Genomic DNA, 19414 nt, shown 5'->3' on the forward strand with positions numbered 1-19414 from the left:
CGCTGGCGGCGGCCGGACGAATGCTCAGGGGCCTCCTGACTCCCCCGACCGGCAGGCTGGGGGGGCGGGGCCGAGGTCCCTGGAGGGGCCAGGACAGAGGTCTGGGGGTGGGCGGGGTCAGGGTCCCGGGGGACGTGGCCGCGGTTCTGAAGCCCGACGAAGGTAGACCCCGGGGGCGGGGTCTCGGGGGTGCCGGGCAGGGGTCCAGGGGGAGGTGACGGGCAGTGGCCAGGGCCCAGGTGGGGCGGAGCTGGACGGAGCCAGAGTCCCGAGGGAGGGGCGTAGTCGGTCCCTGGAGGGGGGCGCGTGGTCGGGCGGGGCTGGGTCCTAAGGGATGCGAAGGCGGTCGAGGAGTTCAGAAGCGCTTGTCTCTCACCAGGCCATTCCTCAGCGGCTTCCTAGAGGCCAGAACCGGGCCGCGGTTAGCCCCGGGCCCCATGCCCCACATACTGCCCTGTCCCGACTGCCTTGCCCTCCACTTCTCTTTTTCCTACCCGGCGGGGGCTCACCTGGGTCCTTCTTCCCTTCCCACAGGGCCAGAAGACCTTGCCTTCCGCCCACTGGGCATGGCGTAAACCCTCCTCTCTCCTCCCTCCTGAGCCATCCACAGCCCGGCCGCTGGAAAGTAAAAGCCCTCCGCCTGACTTCCGTCTTCTGCACCTTAATTTTCCAAAAACGCAACGCTGAAATCGCTCCCATGTGCCCCACTGCTCTCTGTAAATTCCATTTCCCCTGCCTGTATCAGTGGCAGGTCTCTGGGGTTCCGACTGGGAGGGGACCTGGGCACTGGGGGGTCTGCCCACGACCATCTTACCAGATTCAACAAGGGTTTCTGCCCCTGCTCCTTGGTGCCTTTGCCAGTGCCTGCTGGTGCGGAAACCGCATCTTACTGTGGCTTAATGGTCATGGTATTGCCTATTCCTTTTCCCACTTAGGCGAGCCCTTCCTGTCTTTGCACATGGTCTGTCTCCGCAGAAGTGGATTCCACCTTCTGGTTTACATACAAATGTATCAAGTTTCTTGAGCTGGTAATATATTCTCACGATCCAGACATCAGAAAGAATAGAAAACTCGCAGTGTGCCTGAGCCACTCCTGCGACTCGGCCTCGGGGTCTTGTTTCTGTGTAGTGCTTTACACGTCTTGCTGGTGTCTCACAGATAATAGCCTACAGGGGTATCGCCATCCCCTCACTTTGCAGAGCAATCTAGCTCAGAGACCCTTTCATGTAAGGATCTACACTGGACATGAACTCAGTCACTTCGATCCATTCTTCCCTTGGGCTAGACCCACTGGATTCCCTTCCTGGGAGCACGCATCCCATCCCCCTGCCCCCTTTCCCGTGGTTGGCTCTCTCTCTTTCTCTCTCTGCAACCGGCAGGGGCCCTTGATCTGTGAGTTTATAGATGAGCCCTATGTGGGCCTCCCATCTGCCCTTGCTCTTCTGGCTTTGCCTGCTGGCTCCCTGAGCAGAGCAGAGGTGGGGTTCCCAGCTTCTGGACTGTTCTCGTAGTTCAACTGCTAGACGACACGATCTCCCTTTCGGGCTCTGGTTTCATTTCACAGCCTCTGCTTGGCCACGATATCTGATCCGTGGGGAGTTTGCCCTCGGGCTGATTCGAGATCCCACGAAGGTTTGCTCTTCTCCAGATGGTCACCAAGTATTCTGACAGCTCCTGCCTCCCAGTGATCTTTAGGACTAGAGTCTATTCTATTTACGGACTCAGCTCTGTTTCGGTTTCTATATATTATGTTTAATACCTTCAAGGATGGGTACCCTGACACGTGCCTTTTTATCAGAACTTTCCCAATGATGCTGGTCTATTTTTCTGTACAAGCTTCTAAGCACCCCTCCCCCTCAAAACTAGTGTCAGTATTTTGGGGGGGGATGTGTGGCTTCTCTATGATGTCAGATTTATGCTTTTCAGGTTCATTGCACCACTATGGGGAAAAAAGAATCAGAACAAGGGTGGAAGCTGGAGGGTGATGAATGAGGGCAGGCAGCGTCTCGGGTGGATTCTGGATGTTTCCTCAGAGGTAAGGAAGAGAGGGAGTGAGGGAACTCCCTAGGGCTTGGCCAGGTCTTCACCCTGAGTTTCCTTCAACCGCAACGGAAAAACTATTACAGAGAGGATGTTTGGGGTGGGAATGGGGGCTGGTTCCGGATGTTTTCAAAGATGCTAGGGATGTCAAGCAGACCTGGAGACGGAGATTGGTGCACAGAGGAGCACCATGAGCTGGGAGAGAAACTTGGAAGTTGGGGTGAATGAAATGAAAGGGGCCTGGGAGGGGGGGGAAGGCCAGCAGGGAAATGGTGGTGGGTACCGTGGGGCAGGTCAGCGGAGCGAGTGTGGGGTGAGGAGGGCCCCCGATGGCTGCTGATCTGGGCGGAGCCTGAGGCGATGATGGGGGCTTCAGACTGAGGGGCCGGGTGGGGGGCACTTGAGCTGTGTAAGTCCCCGATGGTGGTCTGCCAGATGACCAGGGGTTCTGGGAGGGAGAAGGGGTGAGAAGAGAGAGAGAATGAGGCCGAGCACAGTGAGGAAGGGGGTGGTGCTACCTCGCTGGCACGTTTTGTTTTTGCAGCTCCCGAATTAAAAGTGGTCCCCGTCGTCATTCCTTGCTGTTCTCAAACCTCACTGCATTTTTGTCTATGAAGCCTGCAGGATCCTGGTTCTGAGTGCTTGAGATTTCCCCGGGGGGCTGGGTTTGGTCAGTTGTGAGAAATGCCCTGTGCTTCAAAAGGACATCTGTTCACCCTGCTTCTGGGAGGCTTGTGAGCCCAGACCACTTCCCTCAGTCCCCTCAAGTGTAGATTCTGGGTTGTACACTGTGGAACGTTCCAGATCAAGAATGCCACCTGAATTTCTTGTCCCATCCTTTTACTCGCAACTTTCACGTACTCTGGACTTGAAGTCTTTTAACCAGTACAGGGGTGGATATTGAAGGAAAAAAAAAGTCTTGCAACCATTATGATTATTTCATGCGCATGCGTATTTGGATGCGTGATATTTGGGATTCTACCCTCTTCTTTTGCATTACTTATCCTGCTTTCACTAACCTTCTTTTTTGCATTTTGTTGTACCTGTTTTTTGTTTTTTTTTTTCCCCTGGGCTGCCCTCTATGCCCCAATAGCATTAACAGAAGTATGTACTATCTGCTAACGGTAAACCCCACCCTCCTGCCAAGTGCAAAGGCCCCAACCCCATTTTGATATTTACTACATCAGGTCTCTCTTTCTTTTTTTTTTAATTTTTTTTTTTTTACATTTATTTATTTCTGAGACAGACACACAGCATGAGTGGGGGAGGGGCAGAGAGCAAGGGAGACACAGAATGGGAAGCAGGCTCCAGGCTCTGAGCTGTCAGCACAGAGCCCGATGTGGGGCTCGAACTCACAAACCATGAGATCATGACCTGAGCCGAAGTCCGTTGCTCAACCGACTGAGCCACCCAGGCGCCCCTCACTCTCTTTAAATATCAAATTAGGCATTTAAACTCTTTCACCCAGGTATGTATCATTTCATCTGCTGATCTGCCTCTTGGGATAGTGTTTCTGTTTTCTGAAATATACCCATCGAGACCTATGGACGGTACATTTTCATAGGTTTCGTTCTTGTGGGTGTCCTATCTCTGGAGTAATTGTTTTTAAAGATTTTATTCATTTTTAAAAGTAAACTCTAGGGGCGCCTGGGTGGCGCAGTCGGTTAAGCGTCCGACTTCAGCCAGGTCACGATCTCGCGGTCCGGGAGTTCGAGCCCCGCGTCGGGCTCTGGGCTGATGGCTCAGAGCCTGGAGCCTGTTTCCGATTCTGTGTCTCCCTCTCTCTCTGCCCCTCCCCCATTCATGCTCTGTCTCTCTCTGTCCCAAAAAATAAATAAACGTTGAAAAAAAAATTAAAAAAAAAAGTAAACTCTATATTCAACGAAGGGCTCAAACTCATGACCCTGAGGTCAAGAGTCTTGTGCTCCACTGGCTGAGCCAGCCAGGCGTCCTCGAGCAAATGCTGTCAAAATTGTGTATGAAGGGGGCACCTGGGTGGCTCAGTCAGTTAAGCGCCCGACTCTTGATGTCGGTCCAGGTTATCATCTCATGGTTCGTGGGATCGAGCCCCACGTTGGGCTCTGCACTGACAGGGCGGAGCCTGCTTGAGATTCTCCCTCTCCTTCTGCCCCTCCCCCACTCATGAGTGTGCGCGTGCTCTCTCTCTCTCTCTCTCAAAAAAAAAAAAAAAAATTCGTGTGAAATTCCCAGTTGCTTCAGGACTTGACATGCTAGTTTTCTCCACGGTCGTCCAGCGTCCCTCACTGCTGTTAGTGTTACGGTTCATTGGCCATCTTTTCTGGGGCTGTTCTGCATTTTTCACCGTGGTGTGTTTGGGGCCTGGATGTCTTTTTACTCGTCCTCTTTATGATTTACATCTTTACATCTGGAAAATGCTCCACGTTACATCTTCTCATACGGTCTCTCTCTGTTCTCCTGTGAGAACTCAGCTAGCCCAGGCGATTCTTAGAATTTCTAGCTGTCATATTTTCCAACTGTTTTCACTGTCTTCTGGGCCACTTGTTCACAGCTTTTCAGTTAGCGATTCTCTCTTCAGCTGTATCTAATTGTACGAGTCTTAACATGCACAGCAGGGCGAGGAGTGGTCCCCAAAAAGGTACGTCCACATCCTAATCTCTGGCACCTGTGAATGTGACTTTATTTGGGAAAGAAGGTCTCTGCAGGTGTAAGTGAAGGGATCTGGGATGACCTCACCCTGGCTTTAGGGTGGGCCCTAAATCCAAGGACAAGTGTCCTTACAAGAGAGAAGAGCCAGAGGGGAGAAGGTCATGCGAAGACAGAAAATGGAGATTGGGGTGATGCGGAGAAACACCTGGAGTCCCCAGAAGCTGGAAGAGACAAGGAAGGATCCTCTGCTAGAGACGTCAGAGGGAGCACGGCCCTGCTGGCAATTTTAGACTTCTGGTGTCCAGAACCGTGAGGGATAAATTTCTGTTGTTTTAAAGCTCTCCCAACGTGTGGTACTTTGTTACGAGGGCCCCGGCAACGTAAAATGACATCCAACGTCATTTGTGATGGTTTTTCACGCCTTTTGTTTTTCTTAGTAAGATTTTTATTTTCGGATAATTGTAGATTGGCAGAGATGTTGCAAAGACAGTACAGGGAGCTCGGGTGTAGCCCTCACCCAGCCTCCCTCAATGTTACCATCTTACACCTCCACAGTGTATTTGTCACACTAGGAAACCAAGGCTGGGACAGTGCTGTGAACTAAGTGTAGGCCTTATTTGGATTTTGCCAGTTTTTCCACGGATGTCCTTTTTCTGGTCCATGATCCCACACTGCATTCAGTCACCGTGTCTTCTTAGTCTCCTCTGACCTGGGACGGTTCCTCAGCGTCCTTGTTTTCTATGACCTGATGGTTTGGAGGCGTCCTGACCACTTTTCTGTAGCACGTTCCACACGCTCCTTGCTTTTTATCCCATTCCATTTTATACCCAACTGAGCTAACTCTAGCCAACCTTGGGGAACTTGGTTCTTCTGCTGGTGATGCCCATGGGGTCGATCGTGGCAGCGTGTTCCCTGGTATGCCCTGCCATTTGTGCACGGAGTTTGTACTTTGATCCTACTGGAAATGCTGGCCAGGTGCCAGCTCCTCAACGCACATTCTGGCTGGGCATTCTCAGGGCAGACAGAGGAGGGGGCAGCACTGAGCAGGGCTGGGTGGCCTGGCCTGCTCTTTGCCTTGGGCTCTGCATTGCAAGGACATCTCCACCAGGAGTTCACTAGTTTACAGCAGGAAGATCTTTCGGGTTTTTAGTTTTGGCCAAGCAGGTGCTCCCCTCTCCCACCCCTGGAGTTCTCTTTAGCCGTTGCTTTTTCTGGAAGCCTCTGAGGGTTGGTCAGACTCTTTGGCGAGACCTCACTGAAGTCTTTATGGAATGGCCAATTCATGTTCCCTGGACATCGGACGATCTAACATCCCCCAACTAGACTCTTAATCCCCCTCTGCCAGTGCACACAGCCCTGAAGTCTTGGATTGTCTTTGTTTCTTTTTATTTGTTTCGCCTAAAACAGCACAGTTGGGATCTGATCACTCTCCTCCTCCCACTATGGCCCCTGTGCCCACATGCCCCGATGACAGTGACGGCCTCGTGATGATCAGTCACCTTGGCCAACAGGCCCACACACAACCCAGCTGGGGAGACCGCACCTGCTGCCCAGCCTCTCATGTCTGTGACCCCTGCTCACCTGTCTGGTCCCTCTCTGCCCTGGGTGCCAGCTTTTTGGCCTTAGCAGCCCCCACTTGTAGTCTCCTGCTTTGAGGGTGCAAAGTGCTTTTATTCATGTGAACCAGCCACAGAGCCCTCCTCTGATTCAGCTCTCCGCTCTGCTAATCCTCCAGTTCTCTGCTCCCCTGCCTCTGAACTCCAAGGAGATGTTTTAAATCTCTGCTTCTCTCACCCTCCTCACTGCCCGTTCTGACCTATCTCATCGAGCTCTGAGCCCACTGCTTCCCTGAAACCACCTTTCCCAGGTCGTTCACTGATGAGGCCTCCAGCAGCCAAGTCACAGGGGCCACTGGCTCAGTGCCTTGTGAGTCGTCGGGAGCCTCCGACCTCGCTGCTGCTCAAACCCTTCTCGTGTTGTCTCCGGGGCGCCGTGCACCCTAGACTCTGCTGGCCACCCAAACCTGCCTCCATTCACTCCTGGGGCCCCTCCAGGCTAGGGGCTTTGAACACCATCTGGCTTACAACCTGGGGCTGGTGAGTCCTGGGGGCCTACCTCCATGATGCTTGATGAGGACCCCCCTTTTTCCTCCTTCCCTAGGACTCCTAGGGCCTGAGCCCCCAGCCTTACCTCCTGCTTGGCTGACCACTGGGCTGCCCTGCTGGACCTCAAGGCCGGGAAGAGTCAACATGGACAGAGTGGGGGCTCTCTGGGCCACCATGGCACCCCCCGCATCCCCACCTCCACTGCCACCTGCTTAGAGGTCACTCTCTGGCCTGGCTAATGGTTGCTCACCCACTGGACCAGCTCCTCAGCTTGGCCTCACCGCTCCTACCCCGATTCTTGCCTTTCGCCAGTCCGCCCCCACCCCCACACCTGTCTACGCACTTCCTGTCTGTCCTTGCAGCATCTAACTCTGTTGCTACATCATCCATGCCTTTATTACAGTCTCTTTTGGATGCAGGCTCTTTTGGGTGCAGCGTCCGTGGCGTGGCGACATCATCCGCTGCCTTGTCTCCGGGGCCGGCCCACAGAGCGCGGGGCCGGACAGACGTGGCTAAAGGAATGAACTGGGGCGGCGGCCCCTCCACACTCACTCAGCTTTGCTGGCCTTGGGGCTCTGGGCCTCTGCCGCGTCGTATTCCCGGACGTCCTTCAGTTCGCGTACCTGGCCCGTCAGCACCTTGGCAGCAAAGGCCACGATGTACTGTGGGAGGGGGAGGCACCGGTGAGAAAAAGCCACTTCTGCCCTGATCCTGCTGCCCTCCTAGAGGCCGCGCGCTCCGGGGCCACCAGCCCAGCGCACGCGCCGCCGTTCCTGCTGCCGAATATGCCCCGCCCCGGGTGTGCCCGAGAACGGCCTGTGCCCGGACCACTGCTTGGGGCCGGGGGACCAGGACAGGGCAACCAACTGAGGAGCAGCCGGTGGACAAGGAGCTGGGGGCTCCGACTCACCAGGAACCAGTAGAGGTTCATGAGGGTGAGCAACAGAAGGAGCGCATTGAAGAAGAAGTAGAAGGGGATGTCAGGCACTGAGCGCAGGCTGCAGTGACACGTGGCGTACAGAACCTTGAGCGGGAACCAGTAGAGGCGGAACCAGAACCTGCAGCGGGGAGGGGTGGGTGGGGGAAGCTGTCTGGGAGAGGGGGAGGGTTGCCCCACTCGGCCCCTGTGCTGTCCCATCTGGACTCATCCACCTCCCTACCCACCCCTGTCTCCTCGCCCACCCCTGCCCTTCCGTCTCCATTCCTGCTCTGTCCTTTCCGGCCCAATCCTGATTCTGCCCTGCTTCCGTCCCCCCCCCCCAGCACCCCCTCCGTGGCTCTCCCATCCGGGAGGCCCTGCCCACCTCACCAGCCCCACCTCCTTCCCCGCTTGGCCTCACCCCTTCCCACAAGCCCCACCTCCTCCCCTGAGTGCCCCGCCCCTTCTCGCCAGCCCCACCTCCTCCCCTGAGTGCCCCGCCCCTTCTCGCCAGCCCCACCTCCTCCCCTGAGTGCCCCGCCCCTTCCACCAGCTCCGCCTCCTTCCCTGCCCCCCCCCCAACTCACCAGCTGAGGCAGAAGCTGAGGCAGCCCAGGTCGGAGGCCAGGGCGTGGAGCCTGTGGTGGGAGCCTCCGCGAGACTTGAAGTAGACATTGAGCTTGGTAAATTCCAGCTGCACGTCGCTAATGTCATGCAGGAAGAGCACGAGGATGCCCACATTGTGGTACCTGGGGGGGGGGGGGGAGTGGGACAGGGGAGAGCGGGTTACACTGGGGACCCTTGACCCGCAGCAAGGCTGCACCCCAAGCTTCCTGTAGGCCCCTTCGAAGCTGTCCTCTCTGGCCCACGTGACTTGCCCATTCCTGCCACTGGCCAGGTCAGTGGCAGCACCCAAGCTGTACCTGCCCCTCCGCAGCCCCATCTGCACCCTCCCTGTCTCACTGTCCCCAGGTGACCTAAGAGCCTCCCTGGAAGTTGTCTGTCCCTCCTCATCTCTGGGACCCCTGACCCTCAGTGGCCTGGGCCATTTTGTATCCAGATCCCCCACAAGTTTTTCCCTCACCTTAAACATCACTGCCATGCTAACACTCCTAGGTTTTTTGTTTGTTTAACCTGAACACTGCTGCAAGCTGCAGACTCGCCCAGGAAAGGCCAAGTCGGCACTAGGCTCTGAAGGAGCCTGAAGGCAGTCCCACTATCCCCCCGCAGCATTCCACCTTACAGCTGCTTGGGCCACTGGGCCTGAATTCAGCCTGGTGTGGCTTGGGCTCTTTCACTCTGCCCTCTTGACAGCTCATGTGCCGCAGGCCCTTTGCACATGCTGTCACCATCCCCTAACGTGTACCTCCCCGGTGTTCGTGGAGCCTTCCTTCACCTCCCTTCAGTCTTGGCTCACCTGTCACCCAGCCACCTATCTGCACCTCACCACCCCTGTGGCCCTGATCTCCGGACTTGATTTTTCTTCACAGGTATCACTTTTAAACAAACTCTTGAGTTCTTTTCTCATTTGTTTGCTTGGGTTTTATCATCGGATTCTACTCTACAGCAGTGCTGATAGAATTTTCTAAAATGATAGGCATGTTCTGAACCTGCCTTGTCTAATACGAGAGCCATCAGCCACATGTGACCACCGAGCAGCGGAAATGTGGCTGGTGTGGCTGAACAGAATATACAACTTTACTTCAGTGTAATTAAAGTTGAAATAGGCCCGAGTGGCCAGCAGCTGCCGTACTGGAGAGTGTAGCTAGATCAGCTAGTCCAATAGGAACAGGACATGAACCGTCTGTTATTTGACATTCTGTAGCAGCCACATTAAAAAAAAACAAAAACAAAAACAAAACAAAACAAAAAACAAACCACACATACCAGTAAAGAAGAAGAGATAAAAATTAATTTTAATGCTATATGCTAATGAACCCAGTACATCCAAAATATTGTTATCTTAACACGCGGTTGATACAGCAAAAGCATTGGCCACGTATATTCACTCTCCTTTGCCTTTGAAATTGCGTGGGATTTTACACCTATGCGTGTTGAAGTACGGATAGGCTACATCTGAAGCACTCAGGGGCCACATGTGCTGGCTGCAGTGGCTCTAGAATGCCAGGGTCGGTCTCTCGGGTTCATAGCTGCACCACGCGCACCCGTGCATGGCAGGCGGCCAGGAAACACTTGCTACGTGACCCGGCCAAGGCTGCCGCGGGGTTGGAGGGGGATGGATGGGGGGATGAGCAGAGCGGGGGTTCTCTGCACTTGATATACCCCGTCCCTCTGGAATCTCTCTTCATAACCACCCCTCCCCCCGCGGCCCCCCTTCCCCTACAGTCATTAGCCTGTGCCCCATGCCAGCCTCCTCTCTGTGCTCATGCTGTGCCCTGTGCCCTCCTGCCTGCTCCTGGACTCACCGGAAGGCATAGGAGGAGACGATGAGGACCAGGGTGACCACGTGGTGGACGAGCATGACCACTGAGTCCTTGCGCCAGGCGTCCATGTACAGCGTGGCATAGATGGAATGGCCGTAAAAGCTTCCCTGCAGCAGGTAGGCGGCTGCGATGTCCCGTGGTACCGCCATGCCCGACGTCCAGTCTGGGGATAGCAGGACTGTGTTGGCAGGGACCTACAGGGCCTCCAGGACCCCTCAACTGGGGTGCGTCCTCCACAAGCCAGGGCATGCCACCCGTTTCTGCAGGTGTCCTGGTCGCCGGTTTCCTGTTCTCCTTCTCTACCCGTTATTTTTTACGAATAGCTGTTACTTTTCGGAACAGCTCTAGATTTATAGAAAAAGGTGCTCCTACCCCTGAAATCTGTCCCTTGCAGGATTTCCAACTCTGGCTTGGCCCCCCTTCCTGTCTTCTCTTACTCATCGGGCTCTCCTGAGCCAGCCCCGATGCCCCTGGCCTGGGCTCTCCAATCCCAGCTGGATGGAGGCTGCCCCCTGCCTCGCCATGCTGGGCGGGACGGCTGAGGCAGAAATCGGACCTGCCAACGCCATGAGTACGGACTGTCCCACCAGGTGGGTTGTGACTCCCCTTCACCGGCTCCTGCAGCCACCCCCATTCCTCTTGGCACCTGTGCCCACCCATATGCAGGCTTCACACCCTCCCGGTGACACTGACCCCTCAGCTCTCCCCATCACCTCTGCTTCCTCCCCAAGAGGGCTCTGTCTGCGTTGACCTGGACTTCTCTGGATTGTGTCTTGTTCTCTGGCCACTCCCTAAAACGGCCTCCTTGAGCTCCACCCGGGGCCTCCTGTCCCCCAGCCTCAGAGACCTGGAACCAGACCCTCATGTTCCCCTGAAGCCTGGCCGTCCCCTAAAAATACTCAGTGCCCTCGCCTCAGTGACAATTCTTCGTCTGTGCCTTGACCCCTTATGCACCCGGGATCCACTTGGACCCCCATCCAGGGCCCCCTTCCATCCATACCTCTGCTCACTTCCTCTGCCCTCGCCACCCTGACCCTGGGCCAGGCACCGCTGCCTCCCGCCCGGCTCCGCCCCAGCTCCCCCTGACCTTCCAGAGCCTGTTCCCGACTGTCCACTCCCCATAGCGGCTTCAACAGCCGTGAACACACAAGCTCCGTCATCCAGCCAGTCCACTCCTGGTTTGTACTCAAGGGAACTAAAACCAGGGCTCCGTGTACACGCGCATCCACAGCAGCACTGTTCACAATCCCCAAAAGGTGGAAGCAACCCAGAGTGTCCGTCAACTAGTGAGGGGGTGAGCAAAACGTGGTCTGGCCACACGACGGAACATCACTCAGCCGTTTCTAGGAAGGAGCGATGCGCTGGCACACACGACCGTGTGGATGAACGTCAAAAACAAGAGGCGGAGTGAAAGAAGCCAGACACAAGAGGTCACGTGACGCACAATTCCATGTGTATGAAATGTCCACAACAGGAGACTCCGTAGAGACAGAAAGCAGATGCGGGGGTGCCAGGGGCCGGGGAGGCAGTGCTGCTCATGGGGACAGGGTCTCCTTTTAGCGTGATGGAAATGTTCTGGAACTAGACAGAGGTGATGGTGGCGCAAGATTGGGAATGCACTAAATGCCTCTGAACTGTTCACTTTAAAATGGTGAATTTTTGGGGGCGCCTGGGTGGCGCAGTCGGTTGAGCGGCCGACTTTGGCTCAGGTCACCATCTCGCGGTCCGGGAGTTCGAGCCCCGCGTCGGGCTCTGTGCTGACGGCTCGGAGCCTGGAGCCTGTTTCCGATTCTGTGTCTCCCTTTCTCTCTGCCCCTCCCCCGTTCATGCTCTGTCTCTCTCTGTCCCAAAAATAAATAAACGTTGAAAAAAAAATTTTTTTTTAATAAAAAAAAAATAAAAAAAAATTTTTTTTTAAATTTTTTTTAACGTTTTTATTTATAAACGTTGAAAAAAAATTTTTTTTTAATAAAAAAAAAATAAAAAAAAATTTTTTTTAAATTTTTTTTAACGTTTTTATTTATAAACGTTGAAAAAAAATTTTTTTTAATTTTTTTTTAACGTTTTTATTTATAAACGTTGAAAAAAAAATTTTTTTTTAATAAAAAAAAATAAAAAAAATTTTTTTTTTTAAATTTTTTTTTAACGTTTTTATTTATTTTTGGGACAGAGAGAGACAGAGCATGAACGGGGGAGGGGCAGAGAGAAAGGGAGACACAGAATCGGAAACAGGCTCCAGGCTCCGAGCCGTCAGCACAGAGCCCGACGCGGGGCTCGAACTCCCGGACCGCGAGATCGTGACCTGAGCCGAAGTCGGCCGCTCAACCGACTGCGCCACCCAGGCGCCCTCCCCCAAAAAATTTTTTTTTAAATGGTGACTTTTTAAATTGTATTTTTTTAAATGTTTATCTTTGAGAGAGAGAGAGAGAGAGAGAGAGAGCGCACACGCAAGCAGGGGAGGGGCAGAGAGAGGGGGACAGAAGATCCGAAGCAGGCTCTGTGCTGACAGCAGAGGTCCCGATGTAGGGCTCAAACCCACAAACCTGGGCGCCCCCAAATGGTGAATTTGTTTAAACTATGATAAAACATAGGCAACATAAGCATCGCCATCTGAGCCATTTTTAAGTTCAGTAGCATTCATATGTTCACACTGTTATGTGTGAACTCCTTTCATGTTATAAAACTCCAGCCAATCCCCAGAACTCTTTTCATCTTGGAAAACTGAAACTGTCCCCACTGAACACCCGCTCCCCGTCCCCTCCCCCAGCCCTGGCACCCACCGGTCCACTTCCTGTCTTTGTGAATCTGGCGACTCCAGGACCCTGTATAAGTGGACTCGTGCATTACTTGTGACGGGCGAATTTTAGCTAATTTTATGTCACGTGTATTTTACCTAATAACAAAAAATGCAGCCACCCCTCCCCCATCAATGGATTAGATCTCCTCCCACCACTTTGCCAGGTCTGGGGGCTCCCCAGAGCTTGACAGCAAAACCCACACTTGTGGCAGGGCCCTCCCTCCGAGTTCTGTCCTCGGCCACGTGGGAATGCTGCAGGCAGCGGAGGCCCCCCGACACACACAGCCGCCGGGTGCTTCTGTCCCTCTTGAGAAGGAAGGGATGTCGGGGCGTCTGGATGGCTCAGTCAGTTAAGCATCTGACTCTTGATTTCGGCTCAGGGTCGTGATCTCAAGGTTCGTGAGATCGAGCCCCGTGCCGGGCTCTGTGCTCGACAGCGTGGAGCCTGCTTGGGATTCTCTCTCCGTCTCGCTTTCTGCCCCTCCCCCACTCATGCTCTCCCTCTCTGTCTCTCAAAATAAATAAATAAACATGCAAAAAAAAAAAAAGAAGGAAGGAACGTGGAGGCGCCTCAATGCACAGAGCTCACTGTGGAAACAGGACACCGAGTTTTCCACCTATCACGCTGGCAGGACTTTCACCATGGGTGAGCGTCCCCCTCCAGCTTCAAGCTCTAGATCTGAGGCAGGGTGGTGGGGGGGTGGGGCACAAATACGATTCATCATCCACACCTCCGCGCCCTCGGGGGCCGGGCTCCGTTCACGGACTGCCAGCCTGCTCTCCACGTCCACATCCACCTGCTGCTCTGGAGTCACCCCCACCACATTCCCCCTCTCTGGCCTCTGGGAGCAGTTCCTGGGTGTCCCAAACCCAGCTCCTCCTCTCCCTGAACCCCCCCCCCCCCCGCCTCCCTCCCCCGCCCCCAACCTCCGCTCCAGATCCCAGCCCCTGGAGTCCTCCCCACTCTCCTCGCTCACCCCAGCCTCGGGCTTGGCAAAGAATCCTACCAGTTCCACCTTCAAACCATTTCTCAAACCAGCCACTTCTCTCTCATTCTGGGCAGAGCCCCTCTGTGCCCTGGCTCCTGCCCTCATTCCCCTGCTCATCTGGGCCTGTCAAAACCCCCCCTCTGCTCCCTCCGGGAAGTACCCCCTGTCTTGGGAGGCTCCTCGTTGCTCTGATCTGTCAGGAGTGTGCCCATCCCGCAGTGGCCAGTGCAGTTCTGATCTGCTCTAGGCACCTCCAGGTCCCCATTCAAAAGTCACTTTTGGTGAGGCCGTCCTCATCCCTGTAGAAAATTCTCCCTCCCCCCCCCCCCCTTTCCCCCAAGTTTTCTCATCAGGCTGTTCACAGATTTCGCATTTCACTGGCACCACAAGACATCAAGGCTGGGAGCTTTTGTGCTCACAGCCGTGCCAGCACAGTGCCCGGTACACAGTAGGCGCCCGCTAAACGCACATGCAAATAAGCAGCTAACCTGCGAGCATGTGATCACAGCATAATTTGTTTTTTTTTTTTTTTAATTTTTTTTTTCAATGTTTATTTATTTTTTGGGACAGAGAGAGACAGAGCATGAACGGGGGAGGGGCAGAGAGAGAGGGAAACACAGAATCGGAAACAGGCTCCAGGCTCCGAGCCATCAGCCCAGAGCCTGACGCGGGGCTCGAACTCACGGACCGCGAGATCGTGACCTGGCTGAAGTCGGACGCTTAACCGACTGCGCCACCCAGGCGCCCCAATCACAGCATAATTTGTAAGAAAAAGCCAGAAAAAACTCCATGCCTGAAACTGAGACAGTTCCATTGTGGTTCATTCACATAGAGGAAAATTGAATGACGGCTAAAACCTGCCCTCTAGGGATTTATAAGAATGGCCACGTGGGTGACATGGTCCCACCAAGACAGGCTTGTCACCAGGACACCGAAACACAGCAGCTCTGTGCCCAGCCCTCTGATGGGAGCGTGGGGCTTGGTGCCACCAGGAGCCTTCTGAAACTGTTTATGTCACATGGCAAGAAACATGTCCATGTGTGTCCCTGGTACACAGCCTGGGTGGTCAGCACAGGAATAGAGAAATCCTGACAGCCCCGTCACAGAGTTTTCTGTAACAGGCTGCCTGTTGACAATAAAGGACACTGCCGTCACCTTCCTGCCTGTCCCACCAAGCTCAGGCCTTGACAACCCTTATATCTGACCCAATCAACGGATGCAGCCATTTCACACCATCGTTGTCTCTCTGCCAAGCTGGTCAAAGCCACATAAGCCACGTAAGGCCCACTGGGCCACTTTCTTCCTTATCCAAGACTCTCCTGCCTCCACATGGTAGCCAGAAGCTTTTTATGATTCACAAACCCATCTCATTTGGGAGAAAACTCAAACTCCTCCTATGTTCCTCTTGTCCTCATGCACCAAGCCCACGCATGCCCCAGGGCCTTTGCACATGCTGTTCCAGGAATGCCCACCAGGGCCCACACAAGGGCTCACCTCATTCATTGTGCCTCCCTGAGCCCTAATAGGACCAGTGTCTAAAGAGGGCATTTTCCTGTCTCCAAAGCCCTTTGATCACCCTTGTCTTGGGGCTACCTTGGGGCCTTGTCTTGGGGAAGATATCCAGCATGAGACGTGTGATGAGTGTCTGGCTCCCCCACGTACCCCTCTCCATGTGCAGAGCAGAACCCTCCCCGACCCTGCTCCATCTGGCAAGGCCCCTACCGTAGAACACAGAGGGTGGGTCGTGAAAGAAGGGGTAGTCGGTGCCGAAGAGCAGGTAGGCGCTGTAGCTCCAGGCACCCAGGTAGAAGAGAAACTTCCAGGCGCTCTCAGGCATCTTGGCGGCATCTCTAGGCTGGAGGCGACACCGCTTGGCCAGGGGCTACGGGTGAGAAGGTGGGTGGCCATCAGCGCGAGGGGCCCAGGGCCAGGAAACCCAGGCTCGGGGGCCCTCCAGGCTGGGTGGTGTTGGGGAGGGCCGGGCCCAGTACCCACAGTCGCCTGGAGCGTAACCAGAGCCCACGTGTGCCAGCCAAGGGCTAAACTTAGTGCCCAGCTGTCCGGTGCAGTGTGGGGAGGGGGGTGAGGGAAGACCTGAGGGAAAGCCCTGATGGCAAGGAGGGGGACATGTGAGTATAAGACAAGGGAGACCAATGAGGTCAGCCCAGGGGAGTTGGGGGTCACAGAGGGCGCTGGGGATATAACAGGGAGGGAGGAGGGGGGTTAAAGAGAAGATATGAAGGGGACTGTGGAGATAAACCTGTGAAGAGAGCCTGGAGGTGAGTATGGGGGCATCTGGCAGAACGGAGGTGGGAGGCCCAAGTGATCCCTATGGGAGGTACCTCGGAGGCAGAATTTGGGGGTAGACTAGAGAGAAGTGGGTTGGGGAAGATGGGGTGGGTAGCTGGGGGAGAGCATGAAAATGTGGAGGGACGGAGGGGGAAACGGGGCAGAGAGAGAAAGGGGAGAGGGCAAGGAAAGAATGTTCAGTGAGATGGTAAGACACGAGCTGAGCCACAGGGACCTAGGGGGACACCAGGGAGGACTCGAAGGAAGAGCGGTCATGCAATGGTGAGGCATGGAGAAATTGAGGAGGGGGGCACAGATCCCCTGGAGTCCAGGAGCCTGGGCCTCAAGCTCCCTGGGGGCGGCGCTCCAGGGCTGCTGGGTCAAGCACCCCCCCTTCCCTCCGGGAGAGGCTGGAGGGGGCCCGGAGCGCCAACAGTTGCCATGGAGACAGCTGGAGCCAGTTTCAGTAACCCCTGGCAACCAGGCGGCTGCCAAGAAGATGAGCTTTGGAGGAGAGGGCAGCCCCTCCACCCATTTCTTGGGAAGGGCGAGCCTGGAATTGCGCTCGTCCCACCTGGACTGACGGTAGCTCCGGGGGTTCCAAAAGGGAGGGTGTTTGCGATCTTGCCACCAGCCCCCCTCATTGCCAAGCCTGCTCCTCCGGGAGGGAGGTGGCTCCACTCTGGTTGTCCTAGACCAACCACATGCCCCGCCTGGGCTCTGACCCTCAACTTCCTGGATCTCCCACTTCCCAGCTGGAAATTGGGAAAGTATAGGGGGAGCAACAAAGCCAGATATGGACCAAGGCTGACCTGTGGAGGGGCACATGTGCCTGCTTTCCCCTCCCTGGAGCAGGGTGGTGGCTGGGGTCTCTTCCCCATGTGGGTGATACGGGGACGGTGGTGGGGACAGTGGCGGCCAAACAACACCCTATCCTTGACTTAACAAGAGCCAGCCTCTTCCCAGCCAGTAGAGAAAGGCCCCTTTGTTGGCGCCGAGCACTCTGTCCCTGCACCCCCTGCCACCTCCAGCCAGATTGGGGCGGGGTGTCCCCAGTCGGTCCATGGGGGAGTCGCAGCCAAGCTAGGGGCCCAAATGCCTTCCCAGCAGCTCTCCTAGCAGCGACCCCTCCCTAAGGATGGGAGGGAGGCCAGGCGCCAATGTCACCCACAGGGTCACTCTCCAACTGGAGCGGTAGCCTCCTCAGACTCGCTAGAAACTGGGCAATTCGGACGCAGCCCCTCGGAGGCAGCCCGGTCCAGCCCTGGAGACCCAGGCCGTGCCACCTCCCAAGACTGCGACCACCGGCGTGGTCGGGGAGCCCAGGCCTTTGCCTCCCCACGTCGGAGGGTGGCGCTGACTCCAGACATGCGCGAGGCAGCGAACGGGTAGCTCCGGCCTCTTCCCGGTAGCAGCGGACAAGTCGGCTCCGCCGCCCCATGGACCTCGGGCCCCGCTCCGGTTCCGAGCGCGCTCCGCATGGCCCCGAGGCGCAAGGCGCAGGCGGCTCCAGTGCACTTAGCCCACCTCGCCCGCGTCCTCCGCTCCTCCATCCCGGGTTCGGCCCTCCTAAAAGGGCGCGCGGCGGACCGGGCTCTCCCACCGCCCGGGGCCGCCTTGTCCGGCACTGACGGATCTAAGTCTGCCCTGGTTCCCCTACATCCGGAACACCCCATCCGTGTGGGGGTCCCCACGGCCCGGCGTTCCTACAGCTCGGCCACACCCCCGCATCCACCCCACCCCCACCCCTCTCAGCCCTAAAGGGACCAGCTCCTCCAGCCGCAGGCGCCCCACGTTCCAGTGACCCGGCCCGTAGAGGCAGAAAGGGGCACGCGAGGGCCCGGGGTCCGTGGCCCGGGCCCCCGATAACAGCCCGCCCCCCCCCCCCCAGGCCGCGGCCCCACGTCCCGGCCCTCGGTGGCACTGACCCGAAAGAGGCGCGCGGTGGCCGCCGAGCGCAGCGCCGTCCAGCCGAGCGCGCCGAGCGCCAGCAGCAGCAGCTCGGGCGGCGCCAGGTGCGCGTGCTCGGCCAGGCCGCGGCGCGCCAGCCCCCAGCCGCAGTCCGCGCAGCCCCGCGCCGCCGCCAGCGCGCTGCCCCAGCCGCGCTGCACCAGCTGCGCGTAGCTCGGCATGGGCTCGGGTCCCGCCGTCCCCGCCGCCGTCCCGGCTGCCGCCATGTCGCCCGCTCGTCGGCCGCCGCCGCCGCTTGCGCCCGCCCGCGGTGGCCGCCGGAGCCGCGCGCCTCGCGTCACGCGCCGCAGCTGGGCCGGGGGCGCGCCGGCCGGAGCGCTGGGGCTGGGGGGCGGGGCCGGCACAAGCTCCGCCCCGAAGGGGGCGCGGGCGGAGGGGACTTGGGGCTTGTCGCGGCGTCCGAGACCCTGAGGGCGCAAGGGTGCTCTGTCTCCCAGAGGCGGCGGCGGCGGCGACCAAGGGCGTATAAGACCCGGCGTTGACGCGATGCGTCCTGGAGACGGGCCCGCGCTCCTGCCCATTTTCCAGTGGAGGAAAGCGAGGCGCGGAGCAGCGGGGGACGGAGTCTGCCCGGCGCCCCCCGGTTCTGGACCCGGTACCCGCTCCGTAGTGCCCCGTGCCCACCCTGGGCCCCCCCACCCCACCATTCAGTGTCCGCGACGTGGGGCACGGTGAGCACCCGCCCTTCGCCGATAATTCTCCTTCCAGGGCCCTCCAGCATGCTTCTCCGACCCTGTCCCGTCCCTCCCTCGGATTTCACCATTCCTGGCCTCAGAGCCACCTGCTGCTATCCATGACCCTGAGTACCTGGCAGGCCTCCCCTGCAGCAGGTTTAACACAGGCCTGCAGGGGAGGCAGAGGGAGCGGGCACTCATGTGCTGGGACTCAGAGGCTGGATCAAGACTACTGGTTCCATCGGGAACACCCCTGGTGATACTCTACTGTCCATTGATCAGGCCCTGTGCCTGAAGCCCCCAGTGGCCATGATCGAGGTCACCTGTTGGGGATATCACCTTCCCTGACACTGACAACCCTCCAGGGCTCCCACATTCTTGTGTTCTGCTTTCCCTCCCACGTTGGACCTCTTCCCAAAGCCTTTGAGACGTAGAACGCAACAATCAGTGTGGGCCCTGTGGGAGGCCTGACCTGACCTTCAGGTGTATGGGTGAAAATAGAGAGGACTGAGGAGGCGCACGTCTCTCCTCTTCAACCTTCGTCCAGTTGAGCAACAC

General features: G+C 56.8%; 1 protein-coding gene across 2 annotated transcripts; it reads right to left on the minus strand.

The window, feature by feature from the left end:
* Positions 1-198: 198 nt before the first annotated feature.
* CERS1 (ceramide synthase 1) lies at positions 199-18388 on the minus strand. 2 transcript variants are annotated; one of them, XM_047094796.1, is made up of 7 exons: positions 18140-18388; positions 15645-15804; positions 10119-10299; positions 8280-8441; positions 7684-7831; positions 7326-7435; positions 199-398 (listed from the first exon to the last, which is right to left on the minus strand). In XM_047094796.1, the coding sequence occupies exons 1-7, from the start codon at positions 18386-18388 to the stop codon at positions 356-358; spliced, it is 1053 nt and encodes a 350-aa protein (XP_046950752.1). In that variant the 3' UTR covers positions 199-355. The 2 variants fall into 2 exon arrangements, with proteins under 2 accessions (XP_046950752.1, XP_046950753.1); XM_047094797.1 differs by lacking the exon at positions 199-398 and having other exon boundaries at positions 7172-7435; positions 8280-8396.
* Positions 18389-19414: the final 1026 nt, after the last annotated feature.

Source organism: Lynx rufus, unplaced genomic scaffold (genome assembly GCF_022079265.1).
Source record: "Lynx rufus isolate CCGP_SWC_20201006 ecotype Redwood Valley unplaced genomic scaffold, mLynRuf1.p SCAF_4, whole genome shotgun sequence".
NCBI classification, from domain to species: domain Eukaryota; kingdom Metazoa; phylum Chordata; class Mammalia; order Carnivora; family Felidae; genus Lynx; species Lynx rufus.

Coding starts and splice junctions, on each gene's coding strand:
- CERS1 (XM_047094796.1), bottom strand. CDS start 18,388: ATGGCGGCAGCCGGGACGGCGGCGGGGACGGCGGGACCCGAGCCCATG. Junction 10,300..15,644: donor CCCACCCTCTGTGTTCTACG/GTAGGGGCCTTG, acceptor TGCTATCCCCAG/ACTGGACGTCGGGCATGGCG. Junction 8,442..10,118: donor GTCTCCTCCTATGCCTTCCG/GTGAGTCCAGGA, acceptor CCCCCCCCCCAG/GTACCACAATGTGGGCATCC.